The 24,954-nt window shown below is 37.1% G+C and overlaps 1 protein-coding gene across 6 annotated transcripts in view; it reads right to left on the reverse strand.

Annotated features, from left to right (window-relative positions):
* Positions 1-487: 487 nt before the first annotated feature.
* Positions 488-24,954, reverse strand: part of LOC136837365 (uncharacterized) — a 459,192-nt gene continuing 434,725 nt past the window's right edge. For all 6 annotated transcript variants that reach the window (XM_067102117.1, XM_067102118.1, XM_067102122.1 and 3 more), the window contains 4 exons: positions 23,806-23,948; positions 18,561-18,699; positions 7,176-7,290; positions 488-4,505 (listed from right to left, as the gene is read on the reverse strand). In XM_067102117.1, the coding sequence (XP_066958218.1) occupies positions 4,374-4,505; positions 7,176-7,290; positions 18,561-18,699; positions 23,806-23,948 (529 nt within the window). In that variant the 3' untranslated portion in view covers positions 488-4,373. The remainder of the gene's footprint in view (positions 4,506-7,175; positions 7,291-18,560; positions 18,700-23,805; positions 23,949-24,954) is intronic.

A 24,954-nucleotide genomic window follows, 5' to 3' on the forward strand; every position in this document is an offset into this window, starting at 1 on the left:
TCACGCTTGATCGTCGAGGTGATGTCATACAGTGACATTGCGAAGGCGCACTATTTGCTATGCATCTGGTTTCTGCAACTTTGACTGCAGCAAAGGTTGGCGAGATGCTACGAGGTGGTAGAAATGGGCTCTTGCGGCAAAACAGTTAATGACAGCATACTGCTTGCTGCCTTTCCTCGACGCCTTGTATCTCATTCCCACAGAATTATCTGAGGACGCGGCCAACTCGACAGTAAACAGCTTTGGCGATTCTTAATCACATTTTCAACTAAGAACTTCACTACAACACTCTGCATCTTTTCGTCGTTTCTCTTACTTACCCTAGGATAGGCAAATGTCATCTTTCTCGACTGCCATAGTTACAAGTACGCGCCAAGAAACATTCGAACTTACCTCAATAAAATTATTGTTTGTGTGGGACTCCCTCACACGCCACTTGTACATGGAACAAAAATCAAAGGAGTTGTGACATGAAGAAAGACAGGTGCACAGTTTTTATTAATTTATTACAATACTGACTTAGAGGCATTACATGAAAAGAACCAGTGAAAATGATACAGGAGAAGGATGGGCGCTGGGTGTGTGTGTTTGTATGTATACACAGTAATGGGTGTACAGAAGAGATGGGTCGAGTCAAAACATGTATCCTCACCCCTCCACTCCTTGTTTACCAGCTAGAAGGAATACCGGGCGAGATAAAGCTATGGAACAACAGCATTTTATATAACGCTTCCTCACGTTCAGTCTTTCACATTTGGTAAACGTTTCAGTGAAGAGAAAGCAATGGAGAAATTTGGCGAGAGCTTTGGACAGAAATGCATTTTGCCATACGGTAGGTGGGCAACGTACTTGAAGGTGGAAACACACTAAAGACACGGATCTTCGCTTAGCTATTCTTAGCAGATAATCATGGAAAGAATGTTGGGTCAGTCATGGGAGTTTCCTATTATGTCTAATGATTCATTTTCCAAATCTTTCCATTGCATTCCCATTTCTATTAACACAAATACCATATTACTACTAGGCGGTATGCATTACACAACACAATGAAAAATGAATGGAAGTTCAATATTACTGTATATACAGATACATATAAAAATAGACAACCAGGTGAACGTCATCATCCTTTTCATCATGATATATTTCCTTCAGGGTAGCTTCTATAGCGAGACGTTAGTGGAAAGGGCGACCAGAATCTAGTGCGTACGAAATGCTGCCAACTTCAAAAGAAATTAAGAGAAAAGTGTACAAGTGTAAGAGAAAAATAAGGGTGGAAAGACAAGAGAACTTCTACCAAGTTTGCAGGTGAGAGTGATTTCATTCCAGCCGGTAATAAATCAGTATATTAATCTATGCACATGGCCTTCGCTTCCAGTGTTTCAAATTCTCTTAATAACTGGTGGCATCTTTAACTTTTATCATGTACGATAGGCACTGAACAGTAATTAGCAGTCTCACAGTAACAAGAAAATCCCATACTACACGCCAGATATTCCATGGTTAAATTACGTCTTTATAATTATTCTTTGCTACACTGCCCGGAATAAATATCACATATCACACATACAGAGAGAGAGAGAGAGAGAGAGAGAGAAATGTTTTGTTCCAAGGCAAAACAGATCTTTGATACTAACAAATGTCTTATAATTATAACCATTATCATTATAGCCTCTAAGTTTCCCAAGTGAGCAGTATATAATAAGTACAACAATACTCAACGAAGCATCGCTAGGCAGCTATGTACAGACCAGCATGTTCCATGTACACCACCATATAATATAGATGTAACAGCAGAGAGACTCATCACTGCACAATGATGCACAAAAATCTTTCACTAGAATCTATAGAAAATATGAAACAGTGTCAACTATAATATCATCTTTACACAAACTACTCTTCATTTCTCTTATCCCATTGGTCAGACATTGTTGAAACATGGTAGTAGTAGAGGAAAGAAAATATCTTTCAGGTCAAGAATCTGACAAGAAATATTGGCTGGTCTGTGTCTGTAGCAGAGCCTGGAAAGGTATAAGGCTCTTGTTTTTTTTATTTCTAGTATTCCTACTATTACTCAACTGATTTCCAGCCGTATAAAAGCTCTACTGTCAATCAACGACAAAGAGAAAAAAATCATTACGCAAGTGATTCTTCACATCAGGTGATCATTTCATATTTCGCAACTATTACATGAAAGGAGAAATAACAGGAAGTATTGTATAAGTACATAAATACATGTATAATGATTGCAGTCAACTAACTTAATTAATATATATGATAAAGAGATCACAGCTGAATGGCACTGAAAAACTCAACTAGTTTAGGAAGTCACGTGATCAATATCTGTGGCTTTCGATTATATATATATATATATATATATATATATATATATATATATATATATATATATATATATATATATATATATATATATATATAAATATATATAAAATGCCACATAATATTTTGAGAATACACTCCTCTTCTGTATTAAGTTCTCCAGTGAAAGTATCACAACCAAATTCTGTTATGTCAATTACAGTTCTCTAATTTTGAAGAGAAATACTCTTTTGTAACTATTAAATGTAACCCTCCAAAACTGAATTGAATCCGTTGCCCCTTTCATTTCCTTTTCATCATACCAACCATTAAAACAATAATAAAGTTTTCACAGTTGACACAAGACTTCATTGCAGGAGGATTTTTTTTCAGAGGCATATGTATTTCTTGAACACGAAAAATTATGATAAATTCATTCTTTTCACTTCTTTTGTCCCACTTTTATCACTGGTTATCAACATTTATCAATTTCTTCACGAAAGACAGCATCACTGCTAGAATGTACTTGTCACAAATCAATTGATCTCCAGTGAAGGAAACCTCAGTTTCTGTTACTTAGGATTACACTAACTTCATTATTACCATTCAGACCCTGTACTGCAGGAAATCATGAGCTAATGTCTTTCCAACGATTGCTACACTTCATTTGTGTTATCAACTTCGTGGAGGCTCTAAATACCTCAACCATTAACCTGTAGAAAGCAAAAACGCTCATCCACAAACGGTAGTTGAAATTTTCTTTCTGCCACAAAAATATTCGAAAGCAATAATTTAACTAACTTTTCGTTTATTTTCATTCCTTTGATATCCTTCGTCACCTCTGCCTTCTGGAAGACAAATAACTACTGCAAGAATGACTGGATATGTGGCCATCAGAATCCAGATAAAGAAAAAAACCAAGTTACAAAATGTAGTCTATAAATGCGCGAGGTATTGATACATCGAACCTCACTGACAATAACTATCTACCGTTAATATCGATATTCTCTTCTTGCTAAGATAGTAATGGAATGCATCATATATACAATATTAAATGTTAGACTTTAGTAAAATATGACAGTTGTCGCGTCACAGAAAAAGAGCTATACAGAAAATCATTACTGGATTACTGTCGTTTGTCTTCACAATTATTTTTCGACCCATGTGCCCCCTTTTGTCGATAATGTAATGAGTTCTGTCTATCTACTATAAATAAAATGCCAAAAATACTGACGACATAATCGACAAAGCTGCTCATTTGTTGAACCAAAGATAATCCAAAGGCAATTGTTTTGCAAAGCATGATTCCAACATAAGCCAAAAAAATCTTGTTGTGCCCTTTCATACTAAATCATCATTCTAAATATTCAACAAACTCGCAGTTACTTTGAGAATCTCATCTCCATCGTAGTGTCATATTGCTCAGTTTTAGATTAGATTATCTTTTACTTTTAAAAAGAAGGCCCCCTCATATTCGTATAAAACTTACATGGCATGAAGTATTTGCACTGCAATAACGATAACATCTAGACTCCCGAAGTATTTGTGATAAAAACAAAGTGTATGAAGGTTTTATCAGTGTCCTTAAAATTTGTCGATCAGCATTAATGTTTTGTCATAGGTCTAGTAAGCTCATTTCTGCGAGCTTTTGATGACAAAGTCAGCCTCTATTATGAAAACTCAAAATAACAAAGATAGAATACCGACCAAAAACTTCATGAAATTCTTAGAACCAGTCACCAAAAATAGAGAACAGATATTTCCCTCTGACTTCCCATAAACCAAAGAAAAACCAGGTGAAAACTGATATGGTACGAGAGCCGATCTGGTTTTCCCCTAAATTTTTGAGTGATATGTTCTTGAGGAAATTTCTGGATATCACGTCTGACTTCATGGAAGCGACCATTGGCGCTTCGTGATGCTCATAACAGCCCAAGGTCTCGTTCGTAGCCTCCGGGCAATACAGTGACCTCCTTAGGACTACAAAATTTCGATTCTTGATTGATTTTCTGAGCAGTCTTGAGCCGCCTTCTTAACGAGTCGTCTACAGAATCTAACTACAGCAGGTGATGAAGAATTAAAGGAGCTACCACAAGAAGTGAAAGTCCAAGAAAGGAGGCTCCTTTGCTTAGAGCCGCCGTGCTGTGGGTACACTGTAAGCTGCCAGGCACGTACACTTTACACCGTGTCTGAAAAGAGAGGAAAGTGAACAATTCTGCAGAAATTTCACTGAAACTATTTCTCAGTATTGTAAAAAAAAACCGCTCAGATAAAAAAAGTGACGGGTATTCTTGTTATTTGATTTCAAAGAATTTTAATAAAATTAGAAGAAAAATGACTTATTCGACGTATGCGTCATGAAAACCTTAAAATTTCAGATTGCATGGTATAAGGAATATCTATATTACCCTTAAAAACAAGGTTTATCATTAGCTAACTAAAGCGTTTTTTCTGAACCGATACTTGCTCTCTGTCGGTTTGTCACGCTGCTATTTAATAACCGAACTAGATCGTGCTAGGTATTCCTGTCTTGCCAGAGAGAGAGAGAGTCTTATCCTATCTCCATTAACTGCTTTCAGGCACATCATCAATTTATAGGCGCTAGATTCTATGGAAACACCCAATTCGCTCCAAACAAAATTCTTGATTGTAAAGAACGAAAGTTGCATTACAAACCTGTATATCACTTTTTTACATATGTGCAGTAATCACCTAATTAAGGAATGTATCATTGCATTTTGTAGTATTTAAACCGCAAGGTAATTTGATGCGAGGATTTCACTGCAAAGTACTTTTATCTAGCTGGCTTTATATTCCTGAAACAGTCACTGGAAATTCATATCTATTCGGCGGCACACACACAACAAAAATGAAACGGCCACTGTCAAGAGACGCCATGAAAATGAAAGTTTCGTTTGATACGCCAAAGTAGGCATCTGCACCTACGAAAGCCATTTCGAAAGTAAACTTCTTTCGGAGAATGGGAAAATAACTTCGAAATCATAAAAGGTGGGGAGAGGTCCGGTGGGGCAAATGGATTATGGATGGGGAAAGGCGTTTTTGTAACTTCCAATAACCTCATGGTGCGCCTTCGGCCGAAGGGCCAATGGGGCTGGAACGCTCCCTTGGGAAGAAGCCCCTTCCCCCCTCACACCAAAATACACCCAGACCAAGACCACCGTCCCGGACCTACCCATTCAGGTCCCATCAAGACCTACCAACGTCTCTTTCCTTTATATGAGAGAGAGAGAGCTTGGAGACTTTCACTTTTCGGGTTCTTAAGGGACGGTGGATGGGATTATACAGAAATGTTGCTTATGGGCACACAGATAATCACTTCAGCAACTTAAGTCAATATGACTAAGACTGAAATAAGCTTATATTTTTAATGAATTTTTTGTTTTTTCAGGTTTGAGAGTGGAGAGAAATTTGGATGCGACTGAAAATATATAACTCCTAAAACGTTGTATTATTTCCTCTACATAAGTCGAAAACCAGGCCACCTGTACTTCCTCCTTGTGTCAGGGGAAACCCAGTGAGACATAAATTACGGTATCATTTGCTTTTCGGGACCATGAGAGAATTTAAGACACACGTCGTAATGCTCGTCTTCTAAGAGGGATCGGAGTGGAGAAGTGACCGTAGTTGAAAATCGTTCAAATCTCGACGATTGTGGATGCTGAGAGATTCAAGACTGAAACCTCAAAACTTGGATTAACAACCTTTGTGGAAAGCTTTTGATCGATGTTTCAAGTTTTTATTAATTACAAGCTTTTATTTAACTTCACTTCTGCGTCGGTCCATCTGTTTGGGTCAAATCTTGTAACTCAATTTTCGACCTGTTCCCTTTGTCCGATGTACTTGAAATTTTGTATAGTTACTCAATCCCGGTGACAATACAACCTTACATGATCAGTAGGTCAGCAGTGATCTCTAGTGACCCTACAGTGACCTCTCCCAGTATCCTCGAATTTTCATACCTTCTTTGGCTCTATAGACAGATTTTTCAAACCTTCTTTGGCTCGACAGGATATCACATTCCATTTTTTTTCTTTATTTGCAATCAAATCGGTTACGATTTCTGTCAAAACTGATAGGTATAAAATAAAAAAATAAAAAATTTAAACGCTTTTATTAATATGCTCTAAAAACTTATTATTTTTGAGACACCAGGATTTTCTTACTATTAAGCATGTCTACAAAAATAAGAGTATGGTCGCTAAACATGGAAGGAAATGCTACAAGAAATAAAATATATTTCTTGTCTTGTAGCATTTCCTTCCATGTTTGGCGCCCACGCCTGAATTTTTGTAGACAGACATGATTAATTGTAAGAAAATCCTGGTGAGCCTCAAAAAATTATTTTTTACTTTTTTGTGTGTTATAACAAAAGCGAGTTTGAATTTTTATAAAATTATTTATTTTGTGTGTGTAAAGTGATTGTTATAAAAAAAGAGCAGGACTTGTAACAGTTTCATTTGCTTATTCCGTGACGTGCTCATAACAGTTATATTTACCTTTTTCCGGAAGTGCTTTTGAGGAGCATATCACATCGTCAGGTTAGATCAGTTTTAAGAGTCCCCCTGGCAATTTCACTTTAGATCAAAATTTTCCAATGGCTAATCAGATCAGAGGTGATGTTACTATGCCAGGGTCAGTTGGAAAAGGAAATGTTTACGTCATGATGAATACTGTGGTAGCATTACCCCCAAAACGATTTTTTTTTGTCAAAGCCACAGAATACTACGCCATTCTAGCTAAGGGTCTTTTGCAACTGGCCGCTTAAAAAAAAAAAAAAACTCAAGTACTTAAATATATACAGTCTCTCTCTTTCTCTCACAGAGAAATGACCACCTTACCTGTATAATAGGTCCAGCAGTTCGGTACGAGTACTCCTCGATGAAATTAGCTGCCTGCGTTCCGCACTCCTTCTCAGCAGCTGACGTCACACACATCAGGTAATCGTGGAAGGCACTGGGGGAGAAAATAAAAGCGCAGTTTAAAAAAAAAATGGCGACAAATGCATAAAAAGGTAAATAAAATAAAATACACGAACGAGTGGAAAATTATAGGTAGACAACTGAATGACAGTACGGCACTGAATAAATCCTTAGGAATACAATCAAGCATGAATATGATTCAGCGAGATTTGGGATACAGGAGGCTTACGTAGCGAGAGCCTACTGCCGTTATGTATTTAAAAAAAAAATCCATAAAGAACAAGTATAAATGAAATTAGGATATTTGGAAGAGAAATAACCGGGTCCGGAAGAGCTTCAGTTTTATCAGCCGTGTTTTTTTTTTATCTCGCACATCTAACTGGCCTCATGTTTTCAGAAATCGATTAAGAATCTGTCTATATTATCTATAAATTTTGACTCGAATGAAAGACTTAGATATTTCCGTGTATATAATCAGTACTTTTATATTTAGGATGTAACTTTTCGATAAACGTAACAGCTGCCTTATCCACATACATTTTGTATACATACATACATATATATATATATATATATATTATATATATATATATATATATATATATATATATATATATATATATATATATATATATATATATATATATATATATATAATTCAAAGAATCATCCTGGGATGTCAAAGAAAAATCATCATAAGTAAATTCCAAAATGACTCAAAGTACCATAAGTGTGCTTACTAGGTTCACAATAACAACGGTTAACTTATTTCAAGAAAAGAGTACTGTAACCTTATCTTACACCTGAAACTGTTTTAGACTCGAAAGGTAAGCAATGCAATAATGCCTAACGACCACAACACATTTCCCATAGATTTGCAAAAGGCATGAAATGTAAAATGTGCCGTACCAAACGCCGAAAGTTTGCCCTTAGGAAGGAAGAACGAAAAAACGAAGAAAGATGAGAAAAATGAAGTGATGAAAAAAGACATACAGTTCGAATCTATTTGGACACTCATTTTTTTCTTGTTCCTTGGTTTTTTTTTCTCACTATTTTGCAATTAAACACATCGCTTTATGATCTGCATTCGCTAGGATGACCAGCGATAATGAGGCGTTTGGTTTTTCTCCCAGCGCACGTGAGTTTTCAAACATGACGAAATAGCACCGACTGCCAAGGCCCCTTCTCTCACCTCCCCCCTAATTTCTTTTTCATTTCTGGTCTGACCTCTGTCGATCAGTCTAGTTCGTTAGCAGTTTGCCAGGGAAATCTCTTGCAGAAACCGTGTTATGGGTCTGTGTTTATCTATCGTCTATTACTTTTATTAAGATGTTGGTGGAAGATAAGAAAGGGACTCACTTTTCAAATTACTACCGTAACCATGGAAATGAAATCATCAACCTCATGTAGAAATACGAACAGAATTACAAAAATGCCAAGAATAAATTCATGCAAAGGCATAACGTTATTTCGATGCCCCTTGGAAAAATATGGAAGCCCACTTTGTCTCTGTTTTACCGTATTTCAATCTTGGATAGGAAGGGCACAAAACTAAGGGAACACAGAGGAAGAAACAGGGTTTCGGGAAAAACTGTGAGACATGGGTATAATCAAATAATCTAGAGGTCACAATACTCAGGCAGTTGACAGGTGGAGCAGTGGAGACTTTGAACACATTTTCACTTTAATCAATCATTTACGGGAACAGTACTCTACTTACAGAAGAATAAGTTCAACTTACAGAGAGAGAGAGAAACTACCTAAGACGGAAACGCCTGTATTTAAGTATCAGACCAAAAACTCCTAAAAAACAAAGCAACCAAGCCTACACTTCGTTAAATTTGGGTGCGAAGACAATGACAAACAAGTAAAAAATGCGCCGAAGTTTTCTGTACAGCCGCTACAACGTATAATTAAGGCCACCGAAAATAGATTTATCTTTCGGTGGTCCCGGTGTAATGCTGCATGAGCCGCGGCCCAAGAAACTTTAACCACGGACCGGTGGTGGCCTGTCCTATATCGCTACCAGAAGCACGATTATGGCTAACTTTAACCTTAAATAAAATAAAAACTACTGAGGCTAGAGGGCTACAATTTGGTATGTTTGATGATTGGAAGGTGGATGATCAACATACCAATTTGCAGCCCTCTAGCCTCAGTAGTTTTTAAGATCTGAGGGCGGACGGACAGACAAAGCCGGCACAATAGTTATCTTTTACAGAAAACTAAGAGTGTCTTGAAAATTCAGTCTTAATATGCGTATTTAATTACTTTATTCCTATATGAGATATAACTTCTAATTTAGGAGTGACTAATGGTTAAAGAATTCAGTCTCATTTTCGTGAGGACAACAACAAAAGGAAAAACAGAAAATATTTGTATCTAAATTTTTGCACACCCCCCTGACTCAGTCAACGAGCTGGATAGAGTAAAAGTCGTTGTGCCAAAAGCACTTCCTTTGAATTCAGTAAGCAACCCTATGTCAGTCATCGAGATGATAGGAAAGTGTCACATCCATAAGCTGATTCTGAAATCGGCGAAATGTTTACTTTGGCAAATTATATTCACGATTCTTCGTCATCAGTAAGCCAAGAATCTCCATTTGTTTTATGAAAGGGAAGGTTCTTCCAGTTTTATAATAAACAGTAATTAATTACAGAGCACTTACTGAGAGCAACTTTCAGTTCTCTAAGTTCGTATATGAAAAGGTCAATAACCCATATGTTGTCACGCTAGTTTTAATAGACATAATCAATCAATCATACATCTGTTTAATATGTACTGATCCTGAGGGTCATGCATTCAGCCACTTCTCATTTATACTTCTATACGTTTCACTTCTTTTTACCTGAATAAAATCAAGGGCGCGTCTCTTGTTTTACTTAAAGTCGAGGTTGTTATTTAATAGGTAGGCAGTGACGTTGCAGTGAACTGCATTTGCTCAGACAAAGGCTTTAAACATTAACATATTAACAGATGGTTATAACATTCCTTTAAACACATTCAACGCAACGACTTTTCATAATGCAGAAGTATATATGGATCTCATAACTTATAATAATTGGTTTAGAAAACGAACGCACTTCGGTCAAATGAACTGTTTCAATCTTGTGCATGAACAAGTTTTGAGTAGGGTGCAGAGGCCACACAAAATGAAAACAGTACAAAGGCAGAACGTTTCTTCGATTTCCTTTTAACCTACGAGTCAATCTCCATCGCGTCTTCGCCTCTCTCTCGTCTTCCTAGAACTTCCTTAATAGCATTCCTTCGTTTGGAAACTTTTCAAAATGAACAATCAAAAATTCCAGAATCCGGAGCGAAAACGCGTAAACTTTTATGAATTGACGTAGATTTATTTTCGTTACTTCTGCGTTGTGGCTTCGTCTGAAAACTTTGGTATAAAAGTTTGATTATCCAGAATTCCTACAATTGTAAATAACCTCCGTCCATACATCCATACGAACAGGTATGCATATAAAGGTCAACAGATTCTTATGCCAACTCATATACATCATATGTGCCCTCAGCAACAACACACTACAGTCAACTAACTATCAGGTACGTAATTAACTGCTTATGACAAAAGGGGTACAGTAGTGTATAATGTAAAAACCCATATCACTCTGCTACAGCCGGGAATCGAATTCAGTTCCTCCTGTTAGCGAGGCAAGTGTCATAGCATTCACAAACGCACAGAGAGGGAGAGAGAGACAGCATCAATTTATACATTTCAGAACAGCAAGAAACGAAAGTAGCATCAGAGCCAACTAAACTGAGTCACAATTGAATTGCATGAAGAAACAAACGACAGCCATTTCCCCAACCCAGTACAAAACGCAGGGCAACACAACATTCCAAACAGTGTATAACTATGAACAAGAATTAGAGGCCTTTACTCGCAAAACCCTCTTCCCCTTTACTTCCCTTCTTCCTAACCCCTCTTCCCCTCTTCGTCAGCCCTTTTCCTACACCTCCCCGGCCCCCAACGCCAGACCCCCTTTTTTTTTACTTCCACTCCCATTCCCCGACGGTCCCTTTGACGTGAGGTTAAGCGTTGGACAAAAGTTAACGTGGAGTCTTTAGCCTCTGGGTCAACGGGAATATTGAAGTGTATTGAAGAAGCCAATGTGATTATGGCCTGGCGCCCGCAGGCCAAGGGACCTGCTGGGACGCATGTGGAAGGAAGAACTAAAGGCCACAGAAAAATAACCAAAAATAAAAAAAGGTAGTGGAACTCCGGTGGCGATGACGTAAAGAAAAAACGGACATAAAGTACAAGAAGACAACGCGCTCGTTTGGATATATATTAAGAAACATGAGGGCCTATAGAAACAAACGAATTTTGCAAAGCAACGGTTTAAGATCAGCGTTATGCTTATAAATAAGCACTTACCATTCAGTGACATGATGGGCAATCGATTTTTTGGTTATAGAAAGGTTCTAGGACTTTCTGACAGCGAAGGAAATGTATTTAAAAGGAGACATAATAAAAAGGCGCGTAAAATATTACCACTAGAGGCATTCAGCTTGTCTTCCACTGAGCACATAAATTTACTCTGGTATTCCAGCCGAATTATGCATTTAGACATATAACAACTTATCTGCATAATGGCAACTTATCTGCAGCCACACACATACACACAAATAAATAAAATTTATCTATGCATGAAAGTGAACCAAACACGTACAAACAGAAATTGAAATGGCCCATTTATATTTTCCACAAGAACTCGATTCAATAACTCCACTTCCATGTTTCTACGTTTTACAAGGACAGGTAGACCTGGAAACTAAAGGGTCCTCAAAAATTAAAGAATAATTTAACAGACATTTAAATAGATTCTTCTTTCTATCCACAGGTCCTTGCCAAGATGCTAAATTCCATGGAAGTTCCATATATTCTGGTTATAAGAATATTGCAAGTGTGCATACAAGAATATGAACCATTACAATACACTACATACATCGAAGCAAATAACAAGCACAATAATCTTCCTAAATCAGAGGAGTTTATTCTAGATCATGAATTATAACCACCAGAAAAAAACCGTGTTTTGTAGAAAAAGACCGTGCTTTGTGCGTGAGAGAGAGAGAGAGAGAGAGAGAGAGAGAGCGCAAAATAATTAGCAAATGTCACCTGTTCGGTCCCAATTAATCTCTCATTGATGCTGCCGTACAAATTAACCATTACCGTGGATAAATATTGTTCTTCAGTAGCATCCCAGTGACGAAAGCCTTCGAATATGGCGCACCCAAAAACAAAGAGAGAGAGAATTTCATTAAATCTTAGTCTTATTTTCGTTCAACTGCTTTCAAGTCATCCAGTCATGGGTATCTGATTCTTAGGAACTTATTAATCAAGTCAGATGTGTTTGTCCTTAATCAGTTGGAATGTTATAATAATAATAATAATAATAATATCATCTGTTATATCAGTGATCCCGTACATCAAAGAATACACAGGTACTGACATGGGAATATCCATGTTCTGGAAACTGGGAAAAATTGCAGATATTAAATGACGGCTGCTTCCAGAGCAGGAATTAGGGTGGCCACTAAGTCTTCAGCAATAGTGTGTAGTGTGAAGTTCTAACGAATAACAATTAAATATTTGGTCAGCCCATCTGGATAATATTTTTTGAGGTGGCTCTCAAGCTAAATTTCCCTTTCCCTGTTTTTTAATGTTGTCTCACTAAAACAATTTCTGTCATAGTTTTTCATACCATTTAGATATGAAACGTCAGTCCTTCGTTCGTGGCAGAAGCTACAAAATGCTGGAATATCTAAATGAATATCTAGGACGCTATCGCCATCTATATATTTGTGGCAATGAGAATAGCAGTCGAATCACTCTAATAAAATTAAAAAACAACAGCTTGAAATTTAATCCCAAGCTGTGTATGGAAATTTCATAAAGGCATCTGGGATTGTTCACGGTCAAATCAGTCATGGATCTTATGAGAAATGCAATTAGGGTGACAATGCCATTGTCACAGATGCCTGCATTCTCGCATCCAGTCACTTTCTGACGAACGATGGGGAAAAAAAAAAAAAGATTCGTCCATGATTTCATCAAATGTTTTTGATGAGAGCAATACAATGTGGAATTCAATTTATCGTTCGCAATCGCCGCTGCCCTACTGGTGGGTAATAATATTTCCAAGCATTAATGAAACTGCCGTTTTATCAATCACTGGTAAGAAAGGAACATTTATTTTGATGAAATCACTTTCGCTGAGAAAATAATCATGACATCCGATGAAATTGCGCTGCTTACTGTATTACATAGTAATGCGTGATTTTCACGAAATTCGTATAAATTAATAATCAGGGGGTAGATTTTACATAAGAAGCGCTATACCTAACAAGGGAATGTTTTTTTTTTTCTCTCTCTCTCTTAGACTGAAATTCATGGTAATTACTGTTTTTAAGTTAGAATTTTTTCTAACTTCCCTCATTCACTGCTTTATTCCAATCCGTAGAGTAACACGACATGAAAATGGTTTGAGTTTACTATCATCTGAAGGAGCTGAAATCTTTCATCCATTTATCGGAATCAGAACCTTCCCCAGTAACACGTGTTAGAATGAAAGTGCTTGCATTAATGAAGTATTAGGCACTGTATATATACAGTAAATGTTTTCGATGTGATTATGGTGAGCTTCCGTGAACGAAGAAGGACTGGCTGATGATACTGTTAGATTTACTTTCAACGTGTTAATCAGACTTCGATTCGGTAGATTGAGGGAGTGTTTGCGGGTGGTGCTATTTAATTCTTTATAGCTGCTGCCTAAGATGACAATTAGTTTGATTATATAAATATATAAATATATATATATATATATATATATATATATATATATATATATATATATATATATATATATATATATATAAATAATGCTTGTGTGTGAGACATACGTCTACATGGTTTACAAGTTTTAGATTAATGCCCATACTCTCAACTGGAACAAACTTATAAATGAACTATTTTATCACTTGTCTGTTACGAAAGCATATTTTATTTTGCATCTGTCTCAAAAGTTTCTTTAAAGGTGAAATTAAACAACAGGCTGTTCAAATCCGCGTTAATCTTGTTAATTTTAAATATATTCATAGCTGTTAATGGTCTGCTTCTCTCTCTCTCTCTCTGGAAGTTTTTTCACAATACAATCAAAATGTTGATACATAAAATCATTAATTAATGATTCTGTAAGAGACCATTCCTACTTGCTCTCTTTATACATACATACATACATACATACACACACACACACACACACACACACACATATATATATATATATATATATATATATATATATATATATATATATATATATATATATATATATATATATATATAGGAGATAGAGAGAGAGAAATCTTACAAGGCCACAATCTCATTCTTTATAATTTCGTTTTAACGAGCACTTTGTGTAAATACAGATTTCTTTTTTTCTCCAGCAATTCTTAATCTCAAGATAGCAAAAATAATTTAAAAATTTATCTCACTTTTCTGTTTACTAGTCTAACTGTTGTAGTATTCTAGCATTTTTAATAGCATCACATGAACACTACATTACGATTTCGATATGCTTTATGTAATTCCTATTGATTACTGGTAATTCTATTGCATGTGTAAGATGCTAATTCGTTTTTTTTTTTCGGAGGAAGCCTGCAAACCCATGAATTTGCAGGCTTCCTATGCTCCTACCCACCACCACCACGGTAACTCTAAAGAATCCTTACCTTTAACCACCCGCTCTCCTTCCCAATTCTTAAATCAGACACAACAGACCCGACCCAGACAACTGTTGACTCTCTTAGAAATCACTCTTCCCCACTATCAAAATCACCTTTCATCCACCACAATCAACACCCAACAAATGCACAAAATACATACACACACAAGAATTAGGACCGGACAAGGAATATGGCTTTAGACCATCACAAGCTAGCATACTAGCTACCTGTGCCTACTACTCAAATTCTTCTTTTTCCCATCTGTTGGCCTCTCCCACTAGCCAACATTCACTGCTATCATACTTTTATCCTCATCTGATGGGTACCTTAGGGTTCAAAGAGGTTGCAACCTTGCCTGTTAAATCACCCCCACCAAAATCACTTTCATGCATCATAATAAAGTTTTCATCTAACCTACCCACCTCACAGACTCATCATCAACATAGAGTTACGGGTTGCTCTCAGAGCAAAGCCCGTGCTGGCACAAGGCCAGCTAAATCTAAAACAACAACAATATACATTCATTCAGTAAGGAACTACCAATAAACCAGTCAACACCCAGCCAGTATGTCACTCAATCCCGTCCTTACACCTTGAAGGATTCAACTATGGCATATGGTTTAATCTTTCCTTTTCTCAGAAATGATGCTGTGAAATCACAACCTGTGAATGCGTGCAGCTCAGGAAGAGCCATAAGGTTTCTTCCAAGATTTGAAGCAAGATTAGTGACATCTATAAATCATCTAGTATTTTTCCCACTCTGCCCTACATCCATCCATATATGTGGCTCTGTGTTATGGACATGATAAAGCAGGATCACAAGAATATCTGTGTCATTACATCTCACAATTACATTGGCACCAGTATATGTTCTTTCAATATTCTGAAGATGCAACATACTACGCGAGTCGGCCTCCTCATGACAGCACTCAAGATCCCCAACTTTTTCACACATTACATGACCATCAACCTCTTTGTAAAAGTGGTACTCTTTTTCCAGTCCAAAATATATTTCATGACCAGAGGCATGGCTATCATCTTCCCATTCCTTCACCGGAAAGTGCAGTAATGACTTCTTAAAGTTGTTATTTCTCAATGCTTGTTGAAAGTCCTTTGGACGATGTTGCTCAGGGCCCTGTACAATGAGGTTGATTTCACCTCCAAGGTTTCCACGCCTTCCGCGTTCTATGTCCTTGATTGAAGGACTATCATAGGTGTCACACACAAAATCCACACGCTTTACTCTTCTACAGAGATTTACAACGATGTCCTTTGCAATTGCACCATAGGTGGGTGCTATACAACCTCTAATGAGTGTATTATGAACATTCCATCCACCACACAAGCATCCACAGATGTCGGTGAAACACTTGTAACTTTTCCCTCTAGTATATGCATCAATTGCTTTTCATAACAGTTCCATCAATATGTGCTAGTGACATTGGTACTGGTATTAAAGGAAATTTCAAAATTTTACGAAGGTCTAACTTCTCATTTAAAGCTAGGAACAACAGTCTACCAAATATATCTCTTGTCCCTTGAACTTCCTTAATCTTCATATCCTTGGCTGATACTTTTATCTTCAAACCTGTTGGGATCTGCAAAGCACTCGCTGGTAAGCTTATCACACCACTCTTTCCCTTTGTCCATACAGTGAATGAGGTCTTTTGAAAGCTAATCTCATGGTGGTCACGAAGCTGAGCATGTTCACCTGTCCTTGTGCGTCTTTGCATGTCTTTCCACTTCATTCAAATAGTCTTTTCGACAGCTATGATGATATCTAACTTCCTTTGCTATAAAATCTGCATTACCTATTTTCAATAACAAGACTTCATACTTAAGCACAGTTGCAGCATATTTAATTTTCTCCTGAGCATCAGAGGTTTCACAACTCCCTAAACCTTCATGTTTCCCTTGACGTTTTTTCCGAGACCGGTTGCAGAATATACACACAGGTTGGAGAACTCCGGTGTTGGATGTAGTTGGAGAGATTGTATATGTTTTCGATCGTAATAATGGCTGCTGATTATCATCCTTCCCCTCTTCATATGTTTCTTTTTCAGGAAGGACTTTGGATACTGAAGTGAATCTCTTGTAGCATTCCCTGTGGTAGCCATATTTCTCACTATGATTTAGGGATTGCAAAGTTTCGCAGAGAGAAGCATATTTAGAGGACTTATATTTCTCTTTCCCTCACATCTGACGCTCTTTTTCGCAGTCTTCCATGTGTTTTTCATCAAAAACTTAACATCAATGTCTTTGTGTCGGATGTAATATGAAGTATGCAAATGCATTCCACAGGCTTGGAAGATCCTGGGATTGCTTCATTGGGAGTCTCTGTCATAATGCATTCATCATTTCACTCTGAAATGAAAATGATAAACGTTATGATGTACACAACGTTTTTGCACTGCACCCATTTGGTCATGAATTGAAAAAAAAATCCAATATATATTTTTTAAAACATTAATAATTCATTTAAAAGTTATAAAATGTTGTTGCTATAATGACAGAATAGGAAAGGTATCATTAATCGATGACAGTTCCGCCTCAAGTTGTCACATTTGGTCGGAACTCTGTCACGGCCGTCATGATGGTAAACGGTGTCTTACAGGCACATGTCCCACCAGGGACTTGTAAGACGCTCATTTTTGGATTCTGAACAATTTTTTACCCTAGAAACAACCACTCTCGCTTTTGGCCATTCTCGGTTAGTTCAAAGGGCCTTAGCTCTTGGACTAAACGATTAGTCAGCAGAAGGTACACAAGACGCAGTTTTATTACCCCCGTAGGGAAATTGTCTACATCCTTTTTAAACCTTTTTTATTTACTTAACTGCCTTTTACACAAGGCAACAGACTGTAAAACGAGGGTATGTCTAGGCCTGTGAGTAACCCGCATACCGACATTGGTACGGTGTCAGAAAGACGATTACTGCATCGTAAAACACCTACCACATCATGTGTAAGATTACTAACGCAAGAATTATATTAACAGTATTAATAATAATTTTAGTGATAATTTTGAAACCAGTAATAGAAACAATAACATGAAAAGCTCTATCTGTAATGACGATAACATGAAATAAGAAAAATTATGAAGTTAATGCCAACTTAATTGTCTAAATGAAAATGATTACTTTTAACGAAAAAAGACAGCATGATATTCTACTAATCTTAATGCGAAAACTTGAAAATCGCAATTAAACAGCCAGAAGCACAAAAATACAACAATATAACGGATATAATGAAAACTGGAGGGAAAGAAAGTTGATGCTGGAAAAAAAAAATAAAAATGCAACCAGGATAACATTTATTTCGATCTCTGACGAGGATGAGAAGACGAGACCTGATTATGAAAGAACTTCCAGACTTCTTAACAATACAAGTCCAACAGACTCCTGGAAGTCCAAGATGAAAAATCGAGTTCCAGACTCAATCAACACTGCTACCTGACAAAATCCTGGAATTTCAAGACAAGACAAAGATCAGCATTTACTAGCAATGCTCATTAATCGAATTTTTGAACTTCCAGGAAACGAAAGAATTCCAGACTTACCAGCACTGCTGTCTGATTGATTCCTGGAACTCCAACTTCTCTGGAGGATTCACCGAGTGGATGAGGGTCTTGTACTGGACGCCGCACACCAGGTTGTCTGTGCTGAGGTTCTTCATGCATGGTGCATGGATCTGATACTCTGAAAGGGAATATTAAATCAGTGAAGTTCATCTACCATGAAGAGTGCTTTGAGCAATGCAATTATATATATGTATATATATATACACACACACAGAAGCAAATTGTTCAGTATTTGTGCATTAAGCCCAAGCACACCAACAATTTTAGTGTGGAAAATTTATTTATTCTACCAGACAGTGTTGGTCCTGCGCAGCAGCAAAACAGACATCCTGTAGACTTTTTCGGTTTCTAATCTTGGCGGTTAATGTAACCCCTCACCAAGTCACTCAAAACCCACAAGTTTGGCCTATGCAGTAGCGGTACCCGTAGAATTCACAAGGCTGATATGCAATACTACAATTAAGTGAAGTAGGAACAGAGGAACAGTCTCAGATCCAGCTGGTTCCTACAAATAAGATCAAATACTATAGTGGCCTATAATCACAATCAAATTCTATAGAACGCCACAAAGAAGATCGAAATCCTACTGGACTTCAGAGGAAAAAAATTACGCTATGAAACCCTTTAGTAAAGCATTTCCTTTTTGCTATTTTCAGCCTGTCTTATTTTTCCATGGAAGATGTTCTTAAACTGGTGCCTCCACCTCTCAACATAGCCATGGTTTTCTGCCTTTCACTCTTCACTATAATACTATGCTTACTTTCTTTTTATATAAATACCTCAGATCTCTCATTTTTTAAAATGAATTATAATCAATAGGCTACTCGTTTAATAATGAAAATATTGAATGCGAAGAAATTAAAGTAAATTAAGCTAAACTATATAATGGCTCTCGGCACCTATAAGGGTTTTGGCAGGATCTGGTAAAAGGCCTATCTAGTCTCGCTGTTTTTTATAATTCTCTTTACTTTTATATTCTAGAGAACAATCCCGCTGTTCTATTTTGGTATGGACACTGGTATATTATTCCGATCATCTCTTCCAGTTTCTCTTCATTCTGTTCACTCCCAAACGATCCTCATTTTTAACTGATTTTTTCTTGCGTATTTCATTACCCTGTGGGTTATTTTAGTTTTCTCGTATACTCACTTCTTCCTTCAAGACCTTCCCCTGATATTCGCTTTCGTAATCCCTCTTATAAAAGAACTCATGGAGAAGAAGAGGAAAAATGTAGGAAGAGAAAATCAACGAGCTTCAGAAACTTCATGCAGTGATCATCACTTGCAGAAGAACCCGAGACGAGACTCGATTATTTCCTTATGCAGGTGACTCAAGAGAGGCAGGTTAAGGGGGAAATGCAAATTTAGTAGCGAATTTCGCGTCTTCCAAAGACAAAAGACGGTGTAGGGAAAGTTGATTACGAGAGCGGAAGGGAAATAAGGGGCGAGGCAAATCCTATAATGCACTTCATTTGTTCCCTCGACAAGTGAGTCGGGTAGTTATTTTCGCAACGCAATCTGTGAATGTTGCTTTATTTTTCTCTCCGCATTTAGACAAGAGAGATATTGAACCAACTCCAACTCTTTACAGTTGTAGGACAGTGCGAAATGATTACACGATTCCTTTGGATACAGTTAACCTAAAACCGGGTCCCTGCAGAATATTTTCAACCAGATGCAACAATACATAGAGGGCTATTTTGATCATGCGCTTTATTTGTTAATTATAAAACATAAAACAGTCGCTATAGTGGTATGGCCTGAAAAGTCCATATTTAAAAGAGCAGATATAAATGCTGTTTTCGTTGCTGAAGTGACGCTTTCGTCAGAAAGACTTGAAAAAATTCGCGTTTGGATCAAACAGCACTTATTATATTTATACATAATCATAAACCCAGTACTTAATTATATATATATACGTGCATGTACCCAAACACAGTCCTTAGCGTGTACGGAGAACACATACGCGTGTATTTTTGTGCTGTGTTACAGGATCGAGTTTATATATAACGTTCAACTCTTGTCTGTCAACTCGATTGCTCCAGAAAATAGGCGATAATTAAATGCTCACGGTGTGGCCAAGTACTGTTTACATTTCTCCATGATGGAACAAAAGATCAAACATTCACCGGAACATTCAAAGCGTTAATTATCCAATACATACATGTTTTCTCCTGGTTTCATCAAACCCGCTCGTCCGTTCTCGAGAAATTTCGTCTACACAAACGAATAGGCCTACAATATTCCCCCCTCCCCCAACTTCGTTGGCAGCGTCAGAAAAACAAATCAGTCGAACAAATAAGAACACAATGTAATTGTTGCTGCCATAAACCTTGTCTCAGTTACCATGAATGTCGATGAATAATGCATTGGTTCAACACGAGCTAATTGTGCGGGGGCGAACATATAAATCATGATTTGTTCAAGGGACGATGAGTTAGACAATAAACTTCCTCCTAGCCTGCAGTAGTTCCTCTTTGATATTTTCATGCATTTCTGAGGATGCGGAATCTGTAAACAAGGCGTCAACATTTGACATTTAAGAGAGCGACGGATGGCGACTGAATAACGAATAACAGAGCGCCACTGATCTACTGCCTTGGTGAAACTGATCTACTGCCTTGCTGAAACTGACACTGTAAAAAATAAGTGAGTCTTATTAGAGAAAGAGAGAGAAATTTCATCATCAATGTTGCGGTTATACTCTCCGATGGTGTAAGACACTGATTACAGATAAGCCTGGATAGCCGAAGCGTTAATTAGGTTATAATCACGAGATTTCCAAAGTGTAATTAATCTGACGAAATTAAATAGGACACTTTCATACCTCAGTGTCAGTCATTTTCATTTCTGATTTCTTTTTTTTATTTGCATTGCATTTTATACTTATTTTTGTTACGAAATAAGAACGTGTGATTAAGTTAACGGTGGAGAACTGTTATGAAAAGTTTAAAGAAATTGAACAAAAACGCTGAAATATCATTCTCTTATTTGTACAGATGCTCTCTGGAAATTTAAATGGCTACGCGCAGCCCTATTTCGGTGTCATTTGCAGAATCAATAGAAACAAAAAAGTTTTTAAAAGCCTCTTTATACATATTCTAAAGGCTTTCAATTAAAAATAATCCCGTTTGAAGTTCATTTACCTCGATGCTGATTCATGTATGTACAAATACATATGCAAACACTAGTGTCAGTACACTGTGTTTCAGGACCGAAAGTATTTAAAGATTATAAAAAATTTCTTTTCGAAGTTTCTTGGCCACATGTACTGTCAGTAACGGTCTTTATACATTATAAGTCTGCAAAGCATGATGATTCCTTAAGCTGCCTCACTGGTTGCAGTCACTGCAGTCGTTTAACTATCAGGTACACAATACACTGTTTTAGGTAACAGAGATTCAGTACGTTTTTAAGTGAGTATGCTAGACTGCCCCTCCTCATCTATAAGTCGAAAATAAAACCTCTCGCTTGGTAAGGGAAGAATGCTGCAGATCACACCACAAGGTTCGTTTTATATCTACATTTATACTGTACATAAAAATGGGCGTGTGTATGTATGTGTGTGTGGGTGTATGTTCCAACATAACTCTGAAACGCATTTAGCAATTTCAACCAAACTTGGTGTACATATGACTTACTATCTGGAAAAGAATACTGTGGGGTAAGACATCACTGGAACCAAAGGGGGTGGGGGTGGTAAACGGTGACAAATAAAAATAACCGAAAACGACAAATATTAGCGTCTAATCCATAGTTTTCGAGGTTGCTGAGATGAATAGTGACACTCTCGATGCCCTTCAAGTACAAGTTCAGCCCCGATAGGAATGGGTGGGTGTGAGAAGGGGTGAAATATAAAATGTTAAAAATGCTGGTCGATTTAATTGAAGCAACTATAGGAATGGGTGGGTGTGAGAAGGGGTGAAATATAAAATGTTAAACATGCGGGTCAATTTAATTGAAGCAACTATAGGAATGGGTGGGTGTGAGAAGGGGTGAAATATAAAAAGTAAAAAATGCGGGTCAATTTAATTGAAGCAACTATAGGAATGGGTGGTTGTGAGAAGGGGTGAAATATAAAATGTTAATAATGCTGGTCAATTTAATTGAAGCAACTATCTTAACAGGAAAGGGAGAGAGAGCAGAGGAGGTGTTAGGGAGGAGAAAGAGGGAAAGAGTGAGAAAGTAGAGGGGTTTGTTAGGGAGGAGAAAGAGGGAAAGTGTGAGAGAGAGTAGAGGGGTTTGTTAGGAAGGAGAAAGAGGGAAAGAGTGAGGGAGAGAGTAGAGGGGGTGTTTGGGAAGAGAAAGAGTGAGAGAGAGTTTATTGGTTATCATTCAGGTTTTCCAGGCAGTGCAGGTTGGTCAGCTAGTGTATGTATGTATGTATATATAATATATATATATATATATATATATATATATATATATATATATATATATATATATATATATATATATATATATATATATATATATATATATATATATATATATATATATATATATATGATATAAAACTGATAAAAATAAAAGAGTTGTGGCAGATTAATTACAAAGTCTTAAGAGGAGTCTACATAAAGAACGCCGATTCACCAAGCTGAAGAATGTGAAAGCAAATTACAGTCCTTTCTTAATCTTCTGAAATGTATTTCAAAGATAACAAGCAAAAACTTGGAGGAAATCCCAAGCGATTCGAATTTAAGACATATGTGAATAGAACTCGAGCTTCTACGATCCACACGAAGAAATATTTTGAAAACATCTACGATAATGAAAATTCCAACCACGGTCTGAAGAGAGGGTAAATCTCGCAGCACTGTCATACTAAAACGAAAATCCAGACTATACAACAGTAAGTTGTTAAATAAGGATAGTAAAGTAAGAATTCAATTCCCAAATCAAGAATAAAGACGCAAAATCTGTAGGAATACATTCTTCTTATTTTTTACTGATTAAAGAAATTCTCTATCTTATGATAAAATTGTAACATACAATTAAGAGAGAAACGCTGCTAAGCGAACACGTAAACACTTAACCAAGGTATCAAAAGAGTGTAGGGTTCAGTGTAGATGCATAAAAAAGCTCTGATTAAATAAATGAATAAATAAGTAAACGAACTCAAACCGAGAACTAACAAACGAAGATGAGCACTGAGATCATCTTTCTGATCTCGGTCTCGTCAAGTGATCGATTTTTATTCTGATTAAAAACGGAAGGATACTCACGGTCCCTGAAGTGTCCTTTAGTACAGAGGCTTTGGATGACGTCCTCCGTCCCTGTCAGTAATTGGTAGATCACCCTCTGGCGAGTCTCGTCGAAGCAGCGCGTGACGTGGTTGTGCACGCAGTCCAGCCCAGACTCCATCGTGCTGCACAAGGAAAAGAAAATTTAACTTGATAACTTAAATCTAACATTAAGCGTTATACTCAAGCGTGTAATATTTAAAACAGAGCGAAATGTTGCTCAAATATACTGTCCTCACGTCTTATTAATGTTGTAAGTCAGAAAATGCATGAAAAATGTATGCTGTTACACTACACTGGCAAGGCAGTCGTAACAAAAAAATGGCAATAATAGTTAAAACATAGTCATAGCAGCATGAGTCTCAATATGGAGGAACAAATCCACAATTATGCATCTGCACAAATATATTTAGAAATAAAACTATACAAAGCTTTCGAGAATCTGTACGATTCCCTTTCAATATATTTGTACGGATAAATAACTGTGGATTTGTTTCTCCAGTGATGATAACATTAATGATTATCATAAGGAAGATCAGATAATCACATTGGCGATAATGCTGAGTCAATGGACCACAATTTTTTATCATGAAAGAGATAAAAAACTCACGAATATGCTCTGCACGACTAACATTACTGGCTACTATTTTTCCATGAAAGGGTCACGTACACGCTGCTGAATTGTATAAAATGGAATGAAAGGAGCGAATAATCTAGGACGAAGTCAACACCAATGCCAGCGAATCGAAAGTCGTCATAATTATGCCCAGCGGTAAGCAATGAATTTATGATCTTGGGTGCAATTCGTACAGCATTATAAAGCATTTCCCTTATTTGGTAAGACACTATTGTACATGAAAAGAAAGGCACGGAAAGCCTAGGGAGCAGTACAGAAATTACCTGAATAGCATATACAGTTTATGCCGAAGGCCAAGCGCTGGGACCTATGAGGTCATTCAGCGCTGAAACGGAAACTGACAGTAAAAAGGTTTGAACGGTGTAACAGAAGGAAAACCTCGCAGTTGGACTATGAAACCACTGTTTTGTTAGGAGAGGGTGGACAGTCAGATGGAAGAAAGAGAATATGAACGGTGGTACAGGAAAAGGAATGAAAGGGGTTGCAGCTAGGGG

This window comes from Macrobrachium rosenbergii, chromosome 59 (genome assembly GCF_040412425.1).
Source record: "Macrobrachium rosenbergii isolate ZJJX-2024 chromosome 59, ASM4041242v1, whole genome shotgun sequence".
NCBI lineage: Eukaryota > Metazoa > Arthropoda > Malacostraca > Decapoda > Palaemonidae > Macrobrachium > Macrobrachium rosenbergii.